Consider the following 24,677-nt stretch of genomic DNA (forward strand, 5'->3'; position numbering starts at 1 on the left):
TGCTGAACCTCCTCAAAATACTTCAAGTAAAACAGCCCAAAGTATTACCATTAAGTGTTCAAATAGCTTACACTTTACAAATAAATCTGCACAAAGAGTGCTCTGCTGCAAACACTAAGAGTATCCATCTTTCCTTACTTCACTTATTTCATATTTTTTATTAACGCCTTTTACACCTGAATAAGGCTTGCAATGGCAAACAGAGGATTTGAGAAACAGAGGTTTGTTGAGAAAAATCTAACCATCTAAAGATAAAAATCTGAGACCAAATGGGTGAAAAAAAGCAAAGAATGGGAGATGCACAGTACAGATCCCAGTTTTCAGCACCAGCAAGGGTATGTTGCCTATACAGCAGGTCCTTCCTGCAAATATTCTAGCGCACCAACCTGGATATTTGGGAAATAGAAGTGCTGAGCAACGAAGCCGCTTTATTGTGAAAAATAATTTACTCATTTGCATTAGATTTAAGATGACGTTTTCTGCAGTGCTACAGGTAACACAGTTTCTTCTCTGCAGCCAGCGAAGTAACTCTGCAATGAACGCCAAGTGTTTGTGCCTGCTTAAATGCGGATTTTTTCATGCACTGGGTAGCTAATTTTGCACTAAGACTAAATCAAAACAAGAGAAAATAAAATATGTAAGAAAAAGGAAACTAATGCCTGTAGTTTATTTGGTCAATATATTTGTCATCAGAATGTTAGAATTCATCACTAGAATATAAAATCTACAATATGTATGTATATATTGTAAATATAAATGTATATAATACAGATATGTGATACAAAAAACAGAATTGGGTTTACAGTATTACATTTTAATCTGGCTTCTTCTGTTTGTCTGTGAATGACTAATGATTATTGTTTGAGCGTATACTTACAGTAGTTACGTCTGCTGAGAGTTTAAACTTAGTTTACACATGATTGTCACATTATATCTTGTATTTCTATTATGTGTAAAACTGTGCTTTTCTGGGGGGGGGGGGGGGATTATTCACATAAAATGTTTTCAAGGTGACATTTTTTCAGCACAAATTTAAAGCCAGTGAAACTTCTAAATGCCCATAGTGAGGTGGGCGTGTAATTTTAACTCATGGTGGATTCTGCTAACCTTGCTTCATACTGGGTTATGTTATTTGCTGAGCTCTGACTTCTTTCTCGGTTCCAGTTGGCCCACAGAAGCAGAAGTGTTCGGATTCAAAGTTTCATTCTGTACAGTACACTGCCACAACAATGGCAAAACAAAACCTTTTTCCTTTAGTTCTAAAAATTCAACAGCAATAGAAGCAATAGCAGGTGAACCGTGTCTCATTGTAGTTTCACACAGGAACGGTAGTAGACATTACATTTCCACTACAGAAGACTGCAGTTACAGCGATGCTGAAGCACACAAGCGCTGACAAAGGGCAAAACCAAAAAAAATACTGCTTCCTGCCAGAGTACAGAACTACTGTAGACTGTCCGATTTGCTGAAATAAAACTACAGTAGTGTTCACAATGCTACCTCCATTATATCTGGAATTTTGACAGTGTTTTGACTTGTATATTAAAAAATAAAATGTATATATTTTAGCATTAAAAATAAAACTAGGACCTTCCTAGCTTAGTTCTCCATACTATTCTTACCGACTTAAAATATTAAAGAGTTTTAAAAGAATGGGAGTTGATATAATCATATTTTATGTAGCCCTTGCATGCAGTCTAATACAGTGCCCCTGGAGCAGTTGGGGTTAAGGGCCTTGCTAAGGAATCCTACTCCGTTGGGCCCCTGAGCAAGGCCCTTAACCCCAACTGCTCCAGGGGCGCTGTACAATGGCTGACCCTGCGCTCTGACCCCAGGCTCTCTCCCTGTCTGTGTGTCTCATGGAGAGCAAGCTGGGGTATGCGAAAAGATCACTCCTAATGCAAGACATTGTAAAGGGTTAATAAAGCGATGTTATAATAAAGACGAGACATTGAGAAACCCAATCTTATCCTAGCCGCAGGCTTTGCTCGCCTTAAATGAAAAAGTGTTTAATGGAAGCTTGAAAAATGAAATTTAGTGGAACATTTTTAATTTAAAATATCCTTTTTTTAAATAAAATTCACTATAGATGTAAACACTGTTTTCATAAGTGTTGTGAGATGTTTTCATCTCTGAGTCTAATCATCACGGGAACCAAATATTTGATCAATACATGACTTGAAAATCAGATTTCCACCCCATACAGTACCTTAACTCACTGCTCTGGTTCTGCACTATCCCCGGTGTATATTTTATGTGATAAAATTATAACGCAACTTATTGCAATCCCATACAATAAAAAAAGTATACAGCTGTTTATTAAGATCGGAAAATCTCAGTCATCAAGTCTGTCAATGCAGTCTAAAATCACAAGCAACACAAGATGACTTCTGAGGCACCAGAATTTCATTTCACTTCACCGTTATCTCATCTGAACTTTAAAAATTAATCAGTCAAAAGCTCATATTGTCAGTCTATAGCCTAAAACGGCAAACGTGCCATTTAAGATGCATTGATGCAAGTGCACGGCCCATGCTTGAAGAGCAATCGTTTATTTCGAGTAAAGGAGGCTATGGAGGAGTGCGGGGTTTGACGGATGAGGTGTGCCATTGCAATTCCCTCATGTGTTTGTGACTGCGTTCCCGAGTCACTCAGCAGCGAGAATGGATCACACACGAGAGACAGCCTGGGACAGTGTACAGCCCAGTGCCTGCCTTTCTCGCTGCAAGACAGAACGGGACTCGTCTTCCTTTCACGTTCCTAAGTCAGTCAGCAACAGGTTTTGGGCTTGAACCTTTCCCCTGCAAATGAACTTGAATGATGATTTTATACTTAACAGCTACAGTGGATATAGTAGTGCACTGTATTCTGCATGGTACAGAAATATCAGAGTAACAGAGTCTTCCCGACTACTGTACGTACTGTACCTGTTCTATGGATAAAGAAATAGTAGGTACATTCCCTTGAAAAGCATGGACATGAACATGTTAAATTGTTATTATATAGGCTGAAAGTGCAGGACGCCCATGGAAGTCCAGTTACCTCCTCACTGCCAGCCATGACATGGGTGTGGCCTTCGAAGGGATACTGACACATTCACTCAGGCATTGTCTGAAGCGAACACTCATACTGAAACTACGTGCAAGTGAACTTGCAACACTTCAGCAATGAAGTGGTTATTCAGCTGGCTCCTTTGCTCCACAACCTTTAAAAACAAATATTATTCAGGTTGCACCAGTTTCTCTTCGTCTAGATGCAGATGGCCCCACACACACCTTGGTCACTTGCTCACCTACTGTATCACTGATTAGAACAATTTTAATATAACTGAAAAACTTCATTAGTCAGATCTACATTTATGTACTTTCTAGCTTTGATTGATGCATTCTCGCTTACAAAAAAAAGGTCTATACATATGAAATATAGGAAAATTACTGTACATGTTTAGCCCCTCATAGCTGGGCATTGTCATGGCAGTTTCTCTCCAGGGCGCTCTATAGGTTTGTCACAGACGGGTGTTACAAGAACAGGCCGCTCCAGCTGGGGACCCATTTGGGCAGCAGGAACAGAACGGGTTAACGTAAAATAAGCAATGTATTAAATTTATCTTTTAATTTTTTGCCCAATAAATATTTATCTGAAAGCCACAGTAAATTACACCGAGATGTATAATTTAAAAACTATTTCCTTTTGTTTCTATCCATGCTCCTCTCACTAATGGCTAAAAAACCCAGCAAAGTCCCAGATTTCTCTCAGAGACTTTATTTAGAGTTTGTACAGGACTCCTGGGAAAATCAGCTGCCCATTTCCATACTTTAAATTACATGCCTCATCTTTTTTTCCTCAAGTTGAAACGAACTGGTGGAGAGAGGCAAGTACTCTTAGCTGTAAAATTAGAACAAGAAAAAAACGTTTCCCTTTGAAACCCAACAAAGTGGAGTGCCTGGTTTAGTTAATGGAAAGTTTAGGGTAAAAGATCTTCCCAGCAAGAAGTTCTAAAATACATAACGACTGAAAAATATATAAAAAAAATTAAATTATGTGGAATTTCATCCAAGTACAAAGTACAAACAAAACCATTCACTTGCCGATTTACCAAACATTTTTAGACTACATCCTTTGCTATCCACCCAAAAAAAGGAAATTAAGCCACATTTTATCCTGAAAGAAAGACGTTTTCTCAAAATGAGAAAAAATGTAAATAATCCAATTTATCTTATCTAAAAATAGGGAGCATTTTTCCCCTCGAAGGTAAAACCCTTTGAACTAACGTTTGAGAAATATGACTTTGCAAATGATAACCGCCAAGGTGGAGACTGTGGGTTGCCAAATGGCTGAAAAAAAAAGATAAGAGAGGGAGGAGGAGGGAAGCAGAGAGAGAGAGATAGGAGTAGGTGTGCAGAAATAAAAACCAGCGACGTTGCAGTTTTCGTGTGGCGTATGGATGCATAATGCAGACCAGCGCGTTCTTCTCAGTCTGGCTGGAGGATGTGTCCAATGTAGGGGTCTCCACCTACCACACAGGGGTCTGCATACCCCTGAAATACTGTGCCAAGGCAGAGCGGTCCCTCAAAGAGAGCCTCTGTATAGGACCGCGGCAGACGCGGCAGGAAGCTCTGCTGCCCCTGATTGAACATCTCTGTGGTCATTTGGCACACTTTAAATTGATAATTATTCCTTGAATTTAAATGTGAGGGGATGTCAAAGTGTTTTATATATGGGAGGGGATCCACTTCAGTTGTAATGGAAGTGCAGCCCCCACCTGGGTGATGTGGCAGTCATTCCTCTCCAGCAACCCCAATCTCAAGGCAGATCAGATGGAGTGAAGAATGGCTTTAGAAGCTTAGTAGGTCAGAGTGTGCAGGTCTCGAGTCTTTCTCAAGCAGGATGACAAGGTTATCGATTAGGTTTGGAACCTTTTTCTGCCATCATTGAATACCATCACTAACTCTGCCCACCAAAACATGCACTTGTCAGAGCCATCTGTATATTTTCCATGCTGCAAGTCTTGCTGTGCCTATTATTTCTAATAATCCGCCATGCGCTGCCGTTCATGACAGCTCCAGCTCAGCGTCGGAATATTCTGTGAACAGCGCTTTCAGTATTATTAGACTTGTGATAGTGGAGGTCTAAACATTTCGTTCCAGGAAAATATCTGTACTGATATTTCTTTGAACTTTGGCAAATGTATTCTAGAAATGTGTAAAAGCTGCTGCGATATGATTTCTACTACATTTTAAATAATTTATTTAGGGTTGACTATGCCATAGATTTGTTCCCTTCTTCTACTGCCCTGCATTTTACAAAAAGCGACTACCCAAGAAGGGAGCTGACAACAGTTTTCACAGAAGATAAAGCACATGAAAAATAACTTTGGGTTACAAAGGCACCAGTTATTTTGTGCACGGGTTGGTGCATAATAGGTGCTTTACAATATCTGGGATCATTTATAGTTCCTTTTCAGTATTGCGTTAGACTTAAATCTACGGTTTCAGTACGCTTTCAGCTTCAAACTAGCAGTCCAGTCCACAGCTGCAGCACATCAGCACACGGGGCTGGCAGCTGGGATGGGTTTAGGTTTCGGTCAGTTTCACTGCTGGGGTTGTGTGACGCCACCACCTTCTCTCTGGGTCCTGTCCCTTCTGCAGTAGACTTCGAGAAGCTGACAGCCCTGGGATCGGAAGGGGAAGATGAGGAAACCCACTCCGGCATGGAGGGCCCGGACAGTCACGAGAAGAGCAGCCTCACAGCCAGCGATGGGACAGAGGCCCCTAGTCCCGCGCTGTGTGCCCGGGGCCGGAGCCTGAGCCCAGAGCCGTGGGCCGGGAGCAGTGCGGAGGAGGAGCGCGCCATCCCACAAGCCCTTTACGGTAAACCGAGTCCTGCAGCTCCTCACACTGCGTCAGCCTGGGGAAGCACCTTTCTTCTTTGTTTATTTGGACTGCGACTTTAGTACGAGTGTCTGGAGGTGTTTCCTCTTGCCCCGCAGCACTGAAGCTCATGTGCTTTAACACCTCACGTGGTCAGCATTTTAATCTTGATATCAAACTGTCTTGTAAGGGAAAAAGAAAACCTTTGGCTATCTCAACGATCATCACGTTTTCCCCTCTCAACAGTTCCTCTGTTGTAGTTCCTGGAAAAACACTCCTTCTGCTAAACTAATTTACCTTCTGAGGCCGACTTGCACAAAAGACTAATAAAAGGTTCAAGAATTCTCCTTTCACCTCAGTGTTTAAAATGAAGAAACTGCTGCTGACTTCCCCATTCACAGTAAAATCAGCTCTTGCTCCTAGAGAGATATGGCTCAGCCTACAATGCAGGCTTTTCTACAAGCACAACTACCTTCTTCCCTTATTTAATTGCTAAGAACAGGCTAGGAAAAGCGTAATGGCTCTTCAAGTACTGTTTTAATAGTAAGACAGGCAAACGCAACACTATACTAGAGCCTAGCTAAAATAAAATCTTTAAGTGCTTTAATCGTATTCCTTCACATCAAACAAAATTCAACACTGAAATCAAAACCAAGTCTCTAAATACCTTTTACTGCCTTTATTTCTAGATCAAAGACTCCTGTGGGTCGCCTACGAACAATCAAAATGCTTTCACTTCACATGTGCACTGCTCCTTCCTTCAGGCAGGGCTAGCTTTGAAAGGACTGATCTCCACTCAGGCTCCTCGCTTATCAAATGTCATTATCTGTAGCACATAAAGTTACAAATCAGAGGGCGCTTGGTTGTTGTTAATTGATCTTAGGATCTTTTCCAGCCATTTCTTCCAGGGAATGCTCTCCACAAGCGTCTGACCTGTTTGTTCCATACTTCCTCACCCCTCTGTATAAAGAAGTGCCTGCTCTTCTGAGTTTCCCTTCTGAGTGCACTTTCCCTTAGTTTCAGTTTGCGGATTTCGTCACTTGCAATGAAGTCCATGGGGTTATGGTCTTCCATACCTTTAAGATTTCAAATATTGGAATAAAGGCCTCAGTCTGAACTCTAAAAAGATTCAATTCTATTAGCCTGTCGGCATGGACATTAGTTTAAGCCTGGGAATCCGTCTGGTTCTTCTCTGATCCTGTTCGAGAACAATAATATATTTTTTGTGACGTGGTAACTAAAATCGTACACAATGTTCTCAGATAAAGTATTATTCATGCATTGTTCAACTTTAACATGTGATATCTTCTCCAAGTGCAAGTGGGTGTCCTTTTGTGAACCTTTTTTCAGTACAGTAGGGTGATGTTTATCACAGGACAAGTCGTCTCTGTTCCCTCCCTTTTATCACCTCACGCCTGACCACAGACTCCAGTACCTTTCATCCAAAAAATGACCTTTTCAACATTCAGGGCCAGCAGTTCAGCATTATATGATGGTATTAAAAACAATAACTACGTAAAGGAAACGAGGGCTTATTTATCATGTTTGATCAAGCTCTAAACAAGTGATCTTTTTAGAACTGCTTGCTTCTGTGGTCACAGTCTAGAGGAGGGACAGACAAACCTATTCCTTACTGCCTTCTCACTTTAGAAAAACCAGAGGTGAAAAAACGAAGAGGCGGCCACAAACCCAGTGTACCCACCTCATCTCAACTCTTTCGTGCTGCGTCAAGGGAAGGAGGCGCAGAGAGAAAGAGTGGTGGAGGAGGTGAAAGTGAAGCGTTTCAGCCCATAGAGTTCCAGGCTTGTGCGCACTGAGTTTAGGAGGACTCTTATCATCACTCACCCCCACAAAATACACAGCGTGGGTGGCCTCAGAAATCCCCTTCTTACTGGTCACTTCCTTAACAGAGTCACTTTGTTGTTTTTTTTATTAAAAATTAAATTTATACATCTCCACAATTCTGCTGTTGCCCTTCTTTTTGCAAGTCTCATGTACTAAAGCACATTGGTAGTAAACTTGGCAGTCTTTGGACAAACTGAGGCCTGGGGTTCCTGCTGTGGGGATCTCTTCTACCTTCGCTTTCATGTTTTTGCCCTTTTGAACTTGAACCCGGAGACACTCTCCGCTGTGCCACGCTAGAAAGACCATCTTACTGCAAACTAATTTCAAAATCAAGGTGGTCCTCCTGTGCTTTTCATCAGCTGGTATGTAGACATTCGACCATGAACAACGTGATTACCAGGAACAAAAACTAAGATCACAAAATCTGAAGTTTTTTCTTAAGAAGTCGCATTGCCAATTCAGAAACCAATGCTGAGCTAGGAATATAATGGAACGTCACGCCTCGATTAGGGGTGTGAACCATGAATGTAGAAGCTCAGTTCATTTTGGACGCATGTGCAGTACTGTCCCCCGTCTGGCCAGGGACACCACAGAAAGATGCACAGAAGGCCAGAGAGTGAATCTCCACTGTGGTGTCTGCTTAAAACAGAAGGACATTTCAGTAGCTGGTAACCGGTAGAGTTTTATTTTTAATATCATTACTATTACTTATTCTCACTCCTAGAGCAAGACCACGATTCAAATGCTTGTTACCATTAAGATTGCTGGGGATTTTACCATGGGCTACCAGTGTGACTGAAGTCATGAAGAACTCCTTAAAAAATTATTTTATAATGATTAATAATGCTACTATCAAAAGCAGAACTGCAGGTTAACATGTTCACTGTAAGCCTTCCTGGAATCGATCCAGTGTAGAAGGCCACCACTAAAAAGGACTTTTTGTATGTGCGGTCTTTCAGGTCAGGGTGAACCACCCATCACAGATGAGGAGATGGAGCGCTATGACTTTCTGAAGAGGCTGAGGGAGGCCCCGAATCCGGCAAGCCCCCCAGACCGTCTGTCGCAGAATGGCACTGCTGTTATTTACCCAGCAGCCCCCGACGAGGATCTGCCCCCAAGGAGCTGGTCTCCAGGGGCACATGGCTCACCCGAGGTACAAGGTGAGGAGTGGCCTCCCCTCCAGAGCTGAACACACACACCCTGGTCTTGCCTCGTTTCTGATCAGGCAGGTGAAGGGCTAAAAAAACAGCCTAACAAACACACTCTCTTATCAGTGCCATCAGCGACAAATTTCGTCAAAGAAAATTACATTTTGAATAGAAGTTCTGAGAGTTCTCGTGGTTGAACTGGCAATATAAATGATATGATATCCTTTTTACAGATGAAAACACTAAACTATCACATTTACAAGCCTGCTTCCACACTTGTAATTGACTGTAAAAAGATTTAAAAAAACAAAACAAAGTACAGAGCCAGTTCGTTCACTTTTTCAACAGGTAGATGTTGGTTATTAATAGTGTTCTGCATTTTTGGTTGATACTAAACTTTACTAATTACTCGATTTTATTAAAGTTTTCCAGTTTTCACCAATTCCCACCAATGTTACTTACAAAAATATTATACGCCATTATTGAAATATGATTTTTCTGCCATTCTGACGGAAGGTTTTGGATTACAGCCCTAAAGATGAAGCAATTTTTTTAAATGTAAAACTCACTCGGTACAGACGATGGATGATGGCCAGATTGAACTTTATCATTCCACAGATGCTTAATGGCTCCAATTCACAAGAAGCTGAATAAAAACAAACACAGAAAAAAGTAAAAGATGGTTATAAATGGCAAATCATTGTGTGAAAATATCTGTGACCTTCTAGTGTTTAGAGGTTTGCAAAAAGAGTAAACAGGAAGGAGAACACACACTGCTCGTTGAATACTGCGACACTGAAGAAAGTTCTCACGCCAATAGGATGAAACAACATATAGAAAGAACAATCCGCATTCAAGTCAAAGACAAATGTGACAGAGATAAACAGGCCATGTCATGAACCCTCTATAGGACATGAATGAAAAAGAGGCCCCAAACTAGTTTTAGTATAAGCGAATTTCTGTGCATGTTGTTTTGCTGGTTGATCACGGTTTCGTGCAGATGAAACCATCAGGGACTTCTTAGTGCACAAAGTCTGGCAATATTGAAAAAGTATTCGTTTCGATAAAACAAAAAGGTATACATTAAAAAAAAACATTTAGCCTAACTTTAATGTTTTTCCTTCTTATAAATTAAAATGGCAACCCCAGTTTTCATTCAAAAACCTCCATTTGTTGGATAAAATGGGGATTTGCTTTTTGTTCAACTTTGTGGATAAGAAATTACAGTATAACAGCAAGTAGGACAACAACCAATTTGTGATTTATACAAATACAGAAAGAGCTCAGATGTACAAATTGTCGAGAAGTATATTCTTTAGGAAAATAAACAGGAAGCACAGAACAACAGCGATGAATGAAACACTGTGCCACACAATCATTTAACACTGACTGATGTTGCACAAGTAACACCTGTCACTCCTTCAGCTACTGACTAATGTTTCTTTTGAATTCATAGTAGCTTGAAAATAAAACTGAGACGGGGTCAATACCCACTGCATTTAAGAAACAATATCACAGAGATCATTTCATAAGAAATGAAACTAACAGAGCAAAACCTGGATTAGGAAAATACAGTCACCAAATTTGACTTAAAAAAAGGCATGTCAAGTTCTAGTATCAGTCCCCACCCCCTCACAGTGCTACTTCACTGTACTGTATACTGAGTTGTAACAGATGTGATGAGTCTCTCACTACCTTGGTGATATTTAGCTTTTTTTAATTTAGTGAAAGCTTTATTTTCATTTAGAAAGCACCATGTAGGATCAGATATGGCCGCTTGCAGTGCTACTACATAAAGTCAGCAAACAGAACCATCGAACGTACCTAAGGACTGCAGACAGGTCAGAGTCAATGGAAGCAACATCACTGCAGCAGAACCGCACGCGACAGAATGTCGATCTAATGCTGGTGTCAGTTTTTTTTATGGGCATCCTTCTGGCTTTTTCAGAAGCGGTACCCGGGAGTCCTGATGGTACAAGGGGGTTTCTTGCGTGCCCGTTCTGCCAGCGCACATATCGCCGTGATGCGTCCCTCCGCGAACATGTGAAATTTTGCCATGAGAGAGACAGCGGCAATCTGGCGTGCCCCTTGTGTGGATACAGCACCACCTACAGGCCGCAGATGGAGAGGCACATGCTAATACACAACCAGGCGCAGAGCAAGGTAAGGTTCTGGTAGATTTCTGTACACATAATATGAGATGTCACTCATTTCAACAGGCCTCAAACACGTCAATATTTCATTTTTCTTATCATCTGTTTTAGCATCCATCGTTTGAGCAAGCAACAGAGAACAGGAAATTTAAATGTACACAGTGTGGAAAGGCCTTCAAATACAAGCATCACCTGAAAGAGCACATTCGCATTCACAGTGGTAAGTTCAGGTTATAGCTTTTATTTTAAAATGTACATTTCTTACGATCAAAATTGAATGTGGCCTCACCCCACGCTTATTGCTTCTATCGCCCTCGTAAAAGCAAAAGAGGGAGCAACGGTTATGGAAGGGTCAATTCCTCCAAAGCGTGCCGTCTGCCATCTCTCACACTGCTCACAGAACTAGCACCAGTCAGAGAGGTGAAAGGTTAACAGTGCTGCACCACAGCTCTACGGTCTTGGGTCCGATCCTGGCTTGGGCTGTGCGAGCGTGTGGAAGAAGATGCGGGCCTTGCAAAGATACTGTACAGCACCAGACTGATTGAGCAAATGAACAAATATGAAAAGTTGAAATCTTCCTTTCCCTTTTTGGGTGGCTTAGGATTTGGCCTTAGAAAGACTTAATTACATATTTTTTCCCCCCCCTCTACAGGCGAGAAACCTTACGAATGTGCCAACTGCAAGAAGAGATTCTCGCACTCTGGTTCCTACAGCTCGCACCTCAGCAGCAAGAAGTGTCTGAGCGGGGGCAACATGAACGGACAGTCATATGGCGGACAAAACGTCAACTCATCTCCATCATCACCCACAATGAACCTTCTCCCAGCGGCAGGCGCCAAAGACACCATGAAAGGCCTGGGCTCTCTGTATGTTTTCAGACCACAAGAGAGGTCCCTGGAAAAGCCTCATATGGAGGACTTGATTTCACAGGATAGCCTGGTTTTTGCCAGGAGCAGGGACGTGGGATCGGACACAGTGGAATTCCCGCACCATGCTTTTTTTAAGGGGACCGCACTAATGCCTTATTTGCATCCACACAGCAAGTTCGAGCACCTGCTCCAGAAGATGCTCCAGAGAAGTGCTAACAGTGAACTGGGAGAAAACTTTTCCATGGGAGGAGAGGACAGAGGTGTGCAGCCAGGTAGAGACCCTTCCCAGGATGGGAACGACACCCAGGAGAGTTACAAGCCCCGGATGGAAAGGGACAAGGTATCTTGCCAGTCTTCGGAGTCAGAGGGGAGCGTGTCAAATGGGGTGACATGCAGGTGGTGCTCTCAGCTATTCCCCAGTGCCGCTGTTTTGTTCCAGCACGAGAGGTACCTGTGCAAGATGAACAGGGAGGCCATGGAGGTCCCAGAAGGTCCTAGAGGCAAGGATGATTCCCCTCTTAACTTCTCCAGGCACTCCCCAGGACATGAGGGCGTAGCTTTGGGCCCTGTTACCAATGGCTATTCCGAAGACAGGACAGCATTACCCAGACTGAGGCCACTTCACCATCAGCACCCAGCTGCCATGCTGTCCCCAACTCTTACATGTCCAAGCACCCTCAGCCCTCATGCATTCTGGCCACCACATCTCAAGGAAGGAGGTAGCCCAGCTAACCCTAGCAGCCCTTCTGCAATGGAGGTAGCCACTCCTCCCTACCAGGAGCGAGGGCGCGTGCCACCCGGGGCGGGGTCTGCTCTGTGTTCCCCTCCTTCTAAGAAGGCCGTTTTTTCCTGCAGGACCCCTACCTCCGGTTGCTTGCAGTCAGAGCCTTTGGACTTGTCTCTGCCCAAGTCCAGAGAGGAACCCAGTGAGGAGAGAAACAGGAACGGTAGATCCCCGGCCATTGAAAAGAAGGAGATGGCAAGCCCACCCAGGAAAACGCCACCCCCGCACCATGAGGCGATGTATAGCAGGAGCTCGGGGTTTGGCCACTCAGTTTACAGTCCTTTCCCCCTGTTTAACTCCATCCTGACCCCCAGCCTGAGAAATGCAGGACAAGATGGCCTGCCACCAATACCACTGAATCCAGCCGCAGCTAAGACTGGCTTCCTCTCTCCCATGACCTACATGTTTGAATCAGACCCAGAGTCCTTCCTAAAGAGAATCCAACAGGAGAGACAAGCAATGATTGTAAGCAATTCAAATGGGTTATTTCTACTTTTCTGGAGGTTGTAACCAACTTTAAAGACGAACACCCTTAATTACAATAGAGTTCTGTGATTTCAAGTAAAGAAAATGTAGCAATTTTAACACGGTTAAACAATATAAAAAAGGTTACAAACTGGATGGTATTCAGTCTGTCCGATTTCCAACCTTTTATATCTGTGATATTTACTCCTGGTCCTGGAAGGCCACAGTCTACTGTAGCTTATCATCAATGAGTAAAGGCATGGAAACAGTGCCAATACGGACCAATTAAGTGAACCACTGATTCATATGAAGTTCTTATGAACCCAGATTGGAATGAAAACCAGAAGGCACAGCGACCCTCCAGGACGAGGAGTGAATAACAGTGATCTAAACTATCAATATGTCCTGCATTGGACTGGTGCCCCTCCCAGGATATAGTCCAACCTTGTACCCTTTTCTTTCAGGATGGGCAACCATTTGCTAATTTGATTAATTTTGATTAATAACCAAGAATAACCAAGTTTCCCATAACCAGAGGAGGGATGATGAACAACAGTCAGAATAAGGAATCACTGCAAAACTGAAATCTAATGACACTTTTTATAAAGAGAGAGACAGAGAAGGGGGAATCAGACCTGAACCCTATTTGATATATTTGAGCTGTTTTGGTATGGTCAGCATTGCTCAGAGGCCTGCTAACACACTAAGCCTGCTAAATCAAGATTGATGCATTGGTGTTTGAAAGCTCCTGCTTTCTAAAGATTCCAACACCGATGGGCTGATTAGGATGCACTATTACAGTACATCTTATAACCACATTTTTCATTGACTGCAGCACACAGCTTTGTGCACAGAAGAGGCACACTCATCCCCGTGCACAGTGTCTTTGATTGTAATGAATTCACTTTTTCCATCACCCTAGAATTTTTCAATATAGTGGTTTAATTTAGCATGGAAACTAATTAATTGTGACCCACCTCATTAGAATTAGGAGCCCCCGCAAGTTTCTTTGAAGTGTAAACAACTGCAATGACTGTAAAGCTATGTTTCTTAGAGTAACCTTAGCTTAAGTAGCCCACCCAATACTTAAAATAGCAATGAATCACCAGAGTTTTTGGCAACTTTATAGTGCTTTTCAGATCCACACACCGGAAGTAACAGTGTTGTTACAGCATTATTCACCTCTGCGGGCATTCCCTAAGAGGCAGAGATGCCTTCACTGAAGTTGATCAGTGTTTATTTACTGTGTTTACTGAAATTCTTCAGCTGGGAAATTCCAGACGTGTAAGTTTGAGAAAAGACCTGCCTTGCAGAGAGTCCCTGAGGAAACATGATTCATGCGTGAACTGTACTGTCACTTTCTAACTACAAAGAAAAATGTGAACGAAACCTAAAAAGTAAAAATATAAAGCAGAAAAAGCCCACACATTAACAGTGAAATGCAGATTTTTCATGCTTTCACAGCAGCAGAGGAAGCAATTTCATCAAGTCAAAGGGCATTTGATCTGCAAACACAGGCACATTTTCAAAGATGTTTCTGGCATTAGCACATCAAAGCCAAAAAACGGTATTAAGAGTATGCAGAGGTTTTACCATATAAAACATCATTTAATCATTGTCTGCTTTGACAACGGGAATATCAGATACATGTAATATGTCTACATACGACCAGCTCCCTTCATTAATCTGGAATTTAAACTGTTGCCACTTACACACAATTCCACGATTTTAATGATTAAAAGCTAAAAAATAGCACAACCTCAGCTGTTTCACTTTCTTCTATATTTTGGTGTGCCTAATTCTGTATAGTTGTGCTTAATCCTGTGGATCCTAATAGTTTTCCATTGAGACTGTCTCTCATCCAAGACTTTCCTGTCACACACTGTTAAAATCTACACCTTGCTGAGATATCCCCAATGCAAAGACACTTCATTAACAGTGAAGCAAAACTGTTGTAATGTCAATTAGGATTTATAGAAAATACTTACAGTATATATCGCCCTCATTCCCATAATTACATTTCAATTGGATTGTTAGACACAAGGATTTGGGGTTTTTAAAGTTGTAATCTGAACAAGATGATGCAAAATTAATCTACCGATGGGCCAGCAAAAAACAAGGCAGTTTCATAAGAACATAAGACAGGTTACAAATGAGAAGAAGCTATTTGTAACCTACAGTAGCTCACTGGGAAGTTAATAGTTATTTAATTCAAGGTTTTTATACAACTGACTCTTGAAGAAAATCAAAGTATAGGCTTCAACCACAGAGCTGGGCAGCTTGTTCCCGACTCCCACAACCCTTTGGGTAAAGATGTGCCTCCTGCTCTCACTTTTAAATGCACTTCAGCATGTGCAGAAGCAGATAAGAAGCACACTGTGGACTGCGAACTTGAGTTCAAATGCATTAAGAGCTTTAACCAGCTGTGCTTTTTACCAGCTGTGCCAGTTTGTAGGTAATGACTACACAGTCAACTACCTCACACCTGTCCGTCTAATGGGAGTTTTCATCATTTTTTACTACCTTTTACCGGGGTTTTCTTTTTGTTCAGTTTTTAATGATTGATCTGCATCTGGAAATTACATTTTCAGTGATGCGTGGGAAGCCAGCCTTATGCTTTCCCATCAATTTTCACTCTTCAGAGCTTTTTAGACTTGGAATCTAGAGCCAGAAGCTGTATTCATGACTCACCACATTGTTTCCAAGACTCTCACTTAGTCTTGGATTGTTAACAGAACTCTCAAGGCTTTGTGGTGAATGCTTTAACAACAAATGACTAGATACTAAGAAATGGTTACAAACAAGAAGAGGCCATTCAGCCTGTCTTGCTTGTTTGGTTTTCCGGTAGTTCACGGATCTGAGGATCTCATCCAGACGTGCCTTGAATGATCCCAGAAAACCAGCTCCGACAACGTGGCTAGGCAGCTCATCCCAGACACCCGCCCCCACCTTGTGTGAAGAAGTGCCTCTTATCCTCAGTCATAAATGCATCTCTGCTGCCACAGATACAGAAGCTCTGGCTTCAGCCTCAAGCCTACTCATCCTAAGGGAAAGAGCTCTCCATCTAGAAAATTAACCCCTTTCTTTCGGCAGGGGGAGGCCATGACCAGGGGGTGTCTGGACTACCTCTCTTTCACTGATGACGGCACAGAGGGAGACTACGGCCCAGGCAGAAAGCGGCTGAAGAAAACAGAAGAGGGGCTCTACGCCTGCGACATCTGCGACAAAACGTTTCAGAAGAGCAGTTCACTCCTTCGCCATAAGTACGAGCACACAGGTAAGGACCTAACTGCAGCTGCCTCTCTCAGATAACATGCACTCCAATGCCTGCGCGTAAGAGCTTTCTAGCTGGGTGAGAAGAAGCATGAACAGCACCCTTTGACAGCAAAACAATTGCATTACCGAAAGAGTGTGCTTATAAAATGAGTAATTTGCAGTCCTAAACTTCATCTGAAGTGGCCTGGAAGAAAGGTTTTCCCCAGACCTGCAGTTAAGGTTCCCTTGAATGCCTTGCAACCTGTTGCAAGTTGGTCAGTTTTCTTTTCAGCCGCAGCACAGTTACATACAGTACATACTTCAATTACAGTCACACGTTAATATCCTGTTCCGTCGCAACAAATTGAACTGAACATGCAACATGCAAATTATGGCAAAGATGAAAATAAATCTAATCCCTGTATTCCCTGTTCTAGGCAGGAGGCCGCACCAGTGTAAGATCTGCAAGAAGGCATTCAAGCACAAACACCATCTGATTGAGCACTCTCGTCTGCACTCCGGTGAAAAGCCCTACCAGTGTGACAAGTGCGGCAAGAGGTTCTCCCACTCTGGGTCCTACTCCCAGCACATGAACCACCGCTATGCCTACTGCCGCAGAGACATGGACCCTGACGCCATGGGGGAGGAGCTGCAGCCAGGAGCCACACCCCTTCGCGAATCCTCCTCCTACTCAGAGGACGGCCTGGACTTGGACACAGCCCCCAGCAGGGCGGGGCTACGACTAGAGGTCACACCTTCATACTTTGCAGATGCTGCCCTCGATCTGGGCTCTGGCTCCCAAAGTGAAGAGCTACTAACGGAGACTTTGTCTCCTTCTTTGGTGATGCAAAACGTGTTTTCCTCTGCTGCCCAGAGGGCAGAGCTTCAGCAGCAGCCGATGCCTACCGACGAGTCCTCTTTGACCGAGGACGGAGAACAGGGCAGTGAAGACAGCGATGAGCAGCAGGCACCGGCGGACAACGGGCACCAGACAGAGCATGAAGTGGACAGGACTAACAGCGAGGAAAGTGACAGCAATACGTCAGAAAAAACATTGTGCCCTGCCGACGATGGTACAGAAGAACAGGGCCGAGAGGCAGAAGACACAAAGGGATAGCACAGTGTTTCTGGAAGGCCAGCAATTGCATTGGACAGTTCTCCCAAAGAGAGCTTTTGAAAAATAAATGGTATCTTTTTTTATGGGGCTCACACAAAGTTTACAAAGACTTTGGACCACGTCATGCACAAAAGCATGATAAATCCCTGTCAGTGCCTATAAATGATCAAAGCCGTGGCTTTATCAATTAAGACAACAACATTTGCAATACATTTAACACATTGCTAAGTTCAGTACATTGGAAGATGCTCTCTGTGTACATTGTATTCAAACTGCTTCTAGGATAACAACCCCTGATCAAGTCAATGTGGAACAAACAGCATCAATCGCACCGCTTAAACTCTAGTGTGTACAGTAACTGCCAAAATATGCTTTGCTTCCAGATGGGGAGAGAAAAAAAAGACTGATTGCCATCGAGGCTCTCTTTCCGCAGAATGGCTGTTACAATGAACAAAGAGAGAAGCTTCACATTTAGCATGTGGGATGAAGTGTGGAGACACTACTGGACTGGCTCCTGGAAGACAAGAATGTGTGTCCTACGTAGGACACATTGTAATTGGCTTTTATTTATTCATGAGTATTGCTTTATCAGTATTTTATAAAACATGCTGGTGCTAAACCCTCTAGATACATTGCTATTGTAAATTTATGCAGCCACACGGCGATAAACACAAACTCCTCAAACAGATTTTTTCTTGAAAAAAAACACCCTGATCATGCAAAACTGTGACGCACACCAGGGATTTTATTTTAATTTTTTAAATTTAGAAATTTTCTAAATATCTAGAGAAATCTACTCTATTTTCTATAAGCGAGATTGCTACAGACCAGGCAGATCTGAGAAGGAAGGATTTTGTTCAAATTCTTGATTTGCTATTTTTTCATTCTACTATTTTTTTTTATGAAAGAGTAACGGAGCATGCTGTGCACAAAGAAAAAATAATTTTAGAAAGATTAAACATTGAGTGTTCTTTACAAAAGGGAATATTACCTACCTCCATCTGTGTGTTATTTAGAGCTTGCTTAAGGATGCTTTTGTTTCAAAGTGGCTTGCATATAAAACACATAAAAACACATACAGTACAGTGCTCATATAAAAACAATTTGAGGGCCCAATTACCTCAACCAATAAAGGTGCCGCTTCTGAGAACAAGGTGAGCACTTTAGACCAGACCCTGGTGGCATAAGGTCAAAACGTGGTACATTGTAAAGATGTGGTTGGCGTACCAAAATGACACCTGTACTCTCAGAAAGCGGGACATTGAATTTTTTGGTACATTTGCCTAGTGAAGAGATGCAAGGAGTCACAGAGCAGTCCAGTGAAGGTCTGAGATGAGTTTAATTGTAACGAAAATGGCCACTTCCAGAGATTACTGAAGGAGACACACTCAAGGTGTACTTCCTACAGTTCCCACAAATTACGAATTAGGTGTTACATATGTTTTCATAGTCTGAGCCCAGCTATGCTCACCCTATGATAATACCATGAATGGGGGTTAATGAGTATGCATTCCTCTCATGGTCAAGTTGCTATTCATGTTGATGTTATCCTGCCTTTCAGCTATTTTTGAGGCATCACGTACAACAGCAGGTGTCTGTTTAAAATTCCTTTTTAACTCTTTGCGCTCGCTGCCCTCTCTCTGCCAGAGCAGCAGGCTCCAATCAGTGAGCCACCCCTGTGCACACCCAGGAAAAAGGTCTGAGCGTGCACCCAGTACCATAATAATAACATGGTTTCAGTCCCAATCTGGACAGTCATCTCCCTGCGACAGATGGGTTAGCTCGTACTGGCGAAGGTACATTCAGGCTGGCAATGCACCTGTGGGTTTGCAATGTCACCAGCGAGAGAGAGCACTCCTCCAATGGATGCCTAAACTCCTACTCATGTGTAAAAACTGTCTGAATGCTCCAACAAGAGCCTGTTTCTTCAGGATAGCACACACAGCCCCCCAACCCACAGCACTGTAAAGCAGTTATAGTGGTGATTTGAGACTGCTGACTCCAAAATGGGAGGATATAAAAAGGATCCATAATTATCCATTTATAATTCCAAATTAAGAGATTATTGGAGACTTTGTTCATGATGAAGGTAGGTAATTACCCTGTAGCTATGGTTGGGCTGCTGCACAGTCCTAACCTTTAATGCACTGTTTATCTAACTGTGGACAGATGGGTTTTGAAACCCTTAGTCCACTGTTTTTCAACTTTAAAACATTCCTTGCTTTTTCTACATTAAATCTGTATTTTGTTGACGTAGCTACGTGGAGAAGCTACACACCATCTTAAGCTTTCTATATCCCATTGCAGTGTTTGTTAAGCACAAATAATTTAGTATTTTAGTACAGATAAATTTGATCTGTGGATTAACTTTGGATATTTTTGCACTGTTTAAAATTTGGAAAGATGGACTTTGATATTATTGTTGTTGTTATTTTGTAAGAAATGTTCAAGTGCAATTGCTTCTGCTTAGAATGTAACAAATTAACATGCTGGAACCTTTTTAAAAAAACTGCATACTTTCAAACAAAGAGCAGTCTGCCTTGTCTTGCGCATGTAAAGAGCTGGGAAGAGGTGGGAGGTGGGTGGTGGTGAAGAGCTATTGTGATCTACCCTCGTTTTCAGGTGCAGAGATGCCTTAAATCTAATGCACGCTTATGGCAAGCAGATAGAATCTTATCTACACTCACTAGCAGAGAAGAGGAAAATCTTCTGCAACAATCTACACAGCTTAAAGCTGTAAAGTGATTACAGAGGGGTTACTGGGTATACAGCCACTGTATGTTTACCTGTATCTGAAAAGGGAAGCAAACCTTGTTCACTCTGCTGCACATCATAGCAGGGCAGGACACTCTATCCTTAAACAGGGAAGGGGCAGAAACAAAGCTAGTGCCCATCAGCTAGATATCCAGGCCTGCACAGAACTGAGAAAGAAAGGAGGAATACAGACACCCAGCATAGAGCAGACTAACTACGATCACTGCTGTAATGCCACAAGTCACACAGCTGTCACGTACTTCGTGAAAATGCTTTGTTAATTAGCAAGATCAAGAGCAATTTGCACAAGAGCTGGTCCAGATTTTGCTAGTCCAAACCAGCATTGACAAATTCTGTGAAATTTCAGGCCGTGAGTGTAGATCTGCGACTGTAAGTCTGTACATGGAGGGGACCAATGCTGAAGGCATGATACCACTGTTTAACTTGTACTGATAAGAAGCTATTGAAGACAAGATGCTTTTTGCAAGCATGTGCCTTTCTTTCTGTCTAATTTTACCACACGTGGGTACAAAAGCACACTATAGCTGCAACTCTGAAGAAGTGGGTGCTAAGAATTTGCGGTTGCTTTATACTTGTTTTTTCTCTTTTGTATAATAAATTCTAAGTATTTTTGGTGACCTTTAAAAATGTATTTTATAAACACTTAAATGTTATCTTGCAACAGTATCACTTTGTATTTTTATTATTCTTAATTTCTTCTGCGCTAGGTTTGTTTTTTCTACATTTGTGTGTAAATACCTTCTAAATAAAAGGAAACATGAGGCAATGTGTTCTACTCTTTCTGTCTACATCATGCTGCAATTGTGTCCTCTGTATCACTAGGCAGAACAAGAATGTCAAATAACCAAAACACTTTCACAAATATAGTCTGCCAATACTTGTATTCCACCAAATCTTCATCCTTACTGAGCTGATAAGACCAGTGGCCCTCAATGGTGATAAGTTCCAATAGACTGGACTGAAGTCGAAGTGTATATTGCTTCTCAGGGGCCTGAGGAAACTTTAAACACTGCCTGCAACAAACAATTTCTACCACCTTTATAAACTCAAAATCTGTAAACGTGTTTGCTTTCTAAACTGGATAGAGTATATGGACTTGGGGCCAGGCTATTCATGAAGGTATATTCAGGTATACATAAAATGGAGAACACAATATGTCACAGGGTGACTTTGAACCTGTGGTTGTCTGCATGCCAGTCACCTTCCTGCAACATAAGCTTTCACATAAGAGCACGAGAATGGGCTCTTCTAGCTTGAAACCCTTGGTCCATTGTGCCTGTGTGATTGCTAATCTAAGAATTATTTCCATCCCCTAAGTCCGTTCAAAAACAAGACTAGAGAGTTGGTTCTGGACTCCCACAACTCTCTGTGTAAACATGCACCTCAGGTTTTCTGTCCTAAACTTTATTTTCCCTTGAGTCCCTGGGTCCTTGCGCTGGTGCACCTCCTAACATAATCTATTTATTCTGAAGTGGCTTGTTTGCACCACTGATGTGTTCTGTAAAGCTTACAGAGCAAGCCAAATCATAGAAAGCCCTCCTGCACTTTTGTACACTCAAGTAGTTTTGTGACTTTTCATTACTTTTTCAAACTTTGTTTTACCTGGTACATCAGCTGTGAACGAAGTCCCATTTACAATGGCAAATTGGAGAGCTTTGCTTTTGCACAGCAAGTTCAAAGACACAACAATAACGAATCGCTCCAGCTCCAAGCCCACAACCTTCCAGTGACCAGTCCCGAGCTCTGTCTGCTCCACACTGCTGCCATGGCAGTCCTCTCAGCCCAGGACTTTATGACTTAGAATACTTTACAGGACAGAAAAAAACTCACTTCAAAATCAGGTCCACACGCCCCCCACCCACCCACTCTCTGTGAGCCCACGGAAATTCCTCAAGACTAATGTTGAAAACTGAGTTTTCTAGTAACTTTCAATTCGGTCACTAGACACACTCTGATCACCGCATGACAGAAGTCCCGACCTCTGCATGTTTAGTCACGAGATTTTAATTTTAGTAAGAGTGAGCCACTGAGCTTGTGCTCTATTTTTAAGCTTTTCTTTCCCCTTCTCTCCAGCCTGCGTTTCTGGTCTTTCAGAAGATGGCATGCGGCTCAGAGGCAAGAGCCACATCGATCTCTCTTTACCATAAATGACCTCTCTGACAGTCGTCTCATCTGATTTCCCCACAGCGCTTTGACTCTGCTCTCCATTTGCATAGTGATTCACCAGCAAGTTGCACTTTGGCGCTACTGGAAGTGACAGCTCACGGCCACATGGCTTCAGCAATTGATCTGAAGACCAAACTGCTGCTGGTTTTTCTGAAAGGGTTGGGTGGTGGTGGTAGTGGTCTTGTGCACTTGCTTAAAATTAAAATAAGAACCCCACCACCCCACACACACACACACACACACACACACACACACACACACACACACACACACACACACCAACTAATTCTGGATAGGGTATTATTGGAAAAACACAACCCTTACAATACCTATTGAGGTTTTTAAATCTATCCATCCATTTTCTATCCGCTTTATCCAATTCAGGATTGTTGGGGGAGCCGGAACCTATCCCAGCAAGCAACGGGGACAAGGCAGGGTAAACCTTGGATGGGATGCTAGTCCATCACTCACACCAGGAACAATTTTCCCAGAACCCGCTTTTCTGGACACTCCACTCAAAGAGCTTTACAGGTAATGGGGATCCCCTCCATCACCACCAGTGTGCAGCCCCACCTGGGTCTGGATGATGCCATTGTAAACCAATACTCTCACCACACACCAGCTATCAGTGGGGAGGAGAACAGAGTGATGAAGCTAAGGGCTAGTGGAAAATTTGTCCAGGACGCCGGGGTTACACCCCTAATCTTTTTGAGAAACGCACTCGGATTTTTAATGATCACAGAGGTTCAGGATCTTGGTTTTACGTCTCATCCAAAGGACGGTGCCTGTTTACAGTATAGTGTCCCCGTCACTATACTGGGGCATTAGGACCCACATAGACTGCAGGGGTAACGCCCCCTGCTGGCCCCACTAACACCTCTACCATCAGCAACCTTAGGTTTCCCAGGAGGTCTCCATCCAGGTACTGACCAGGCTCACACCTGCTGAGCTCCAGTGGGCTGTCAGTTGTAAGTTGCAGGGGGGATATGGCTGCTGGCAATTAACCTACCACTATGTTGGGGTATTTTTTGTGGGGGGTCTGTTTTTAAATCTCATCTCAAAGCTTACTTGTGAAATTATAAGAAAATCGACCTTTCAATAACATTTATACATGGTTGAACTGTATTTTTTATACTTTTGTAAAGGTATAATTTATGTAAAGTGCCTCCAGAATGCTCTGGAAAATTGAAACTGGAATGAAAGGTGCTACATAAAAACCAAATTTGCTCGATTGACTGATGACCATTTAACCCCTACCGGTAAGGCACACTGAGGCTCTGCTTCTAGGGAATGCTTGGTTAGTATCTCCAAACTCGCACAGTTTCCACAAGCCCATTGCCCTTCTTTAATTCTCTGTAGGTTACACTAGGTCCCGAGTCACTAAATGAAAAGGGGGAGCATAATATCTTCCTCTGGTCTGCAATCTTTCTTTTGTTCTTAAAAAGTAGGCAGAGTGCAGGTCACTCAGGAAGTAATTTTGTAACAGTGAATCAGGTAGTGGTTAGAGGTCTGGACTCATAGCTAGAATGATGCGGGTTCAAATCCGGGATGTTGTACCCTGGTACCTGTACTTTACTCAGATTGCTTCAGTAAAATGACCGGTTGTAGAAATGGGTACAATTCTGAGTTTTTTTGGATGAAAGGATCATTCATATGAATTATAACAATCCATTTTAAAATTAAGTGTACTGCACATATGTTTGTATTTATGGTCTATCTTCTTCATTTGTTAATTTAAGTATTACATAGTCTCTAGAACATACATAAAATTGGTAAACCATTAAAAATCAGGCACGGAGAACATTTAGGTCCGTTCCTCTCCAGGATATCTACCGATGTAACACGATAAACATACAATACACTGGAACAAGTCAAATAAAATATGGCAATACATGGAAAAATACCTTAATGTAATCAAAATAACTAGAATAGAAACGTTTATTACATTTTCGAGTTAAAAGAATCCGCTTGTGTGCTTTTAAAAAGGCGCCAGGCTCTTCACGTGACCGGTGGTAATTTTTAATTTTGCTACGTTTTGAACTTTGGTGATATATTGAAAGCAGATTTTGAGGGACTGAGAGGGGGAAAAAATGTACTCACACAACATTGATTTTCGCCCAGGATACCCGAAGCTGTCCTCTGATGTCCACACGCGTAAGTTGTGCTGTAAGCAATAAAACGTTGAAACGGCTTTTTGTTGTTCATACAATGAGTTTTTTTTTTTTAGCTG

The 24,677-nt window shown here is 42.4% G+C and overlaps 1 protein-coding gene and 1 long non-coding RNA gene across 4 annotated transcripts in view; one reads left to right on the top strand and one right to left on the bottom strand.

Annotated features, from left to right (window-relative positions):
* The window catches only part of LOC148678494 (zinc finger E-box-binding homeobox 2), a 57,605-nt gene extending 36,558 nt beyond the window's left edge, over positions 1-21,047 (top strand). For 2 of the 3 annotated variants that reach the window (XM_088633636.1, XM_088633638.1), the window contains exons 2-8: positions 5,649-5,870; positions 8,675-8,875; positions 10,812-11,026; positions 11,128-11,236; positions 11,669-13,134; positions 16,228-16,411; positions 16,827-21,047. In XM_088633636.1, the coding sequence (XP_088489762.1) occupies positions 5,649-5,870; positions 8,675-8,875; positions 10,812-11,026; positions 11,128-11,236; positions 11,669-13,134; positions 16,228-16,411; positions 16,827-17,506 (3,077 nt within the window). In that variant the 3' untranslated portion in view covers positions 17,507-21,047. The remainder of the gene's footprint in view (positions 1-5,648; positions 5,871-8,674; positions 8,876-10,811; positions 11,027-11,127; positions 11,237-11,668; positions 13,135-16,227; positions 16,412-16,826) is intronic. The other variant, XM_088633637.1, reaches the window with a different exon arrangement.
* LOC148678495 (uncharacterized) lies at positions 8,871-24,670 on the bottom strand. Its single transcript, XR_015939192.1, has 3 exons — positions 24,548-24,670; positions 9,433-9,509; positions 8,871-8,965 (listed from the first exon to the last, which is right to left on the bottom strand). It is a non-coding gene; the product is annotated as an uncharacterized LOC148678495 (long non-coding RNA).
* Positions 24,671-24,677: the final 7 nt, after the last annotated feature.

The sequence above is a fragment of the Lepisosteus platostomus genome, chromosome 1, assembly GCF_059453375.1.
Source record: "Lepisosteus platostomus isolate fLepPlt1 chromosome 1, fLepPlt1.hap1, whole genome shotgun sequence".
Classification (NCBI taxonomy): Eukaryota; Metazoa; Chordata; class Actinopteri; order Semionotiformes; family Lepisosteidae; genus Lepisosteus; species Lepisosteus platostomus.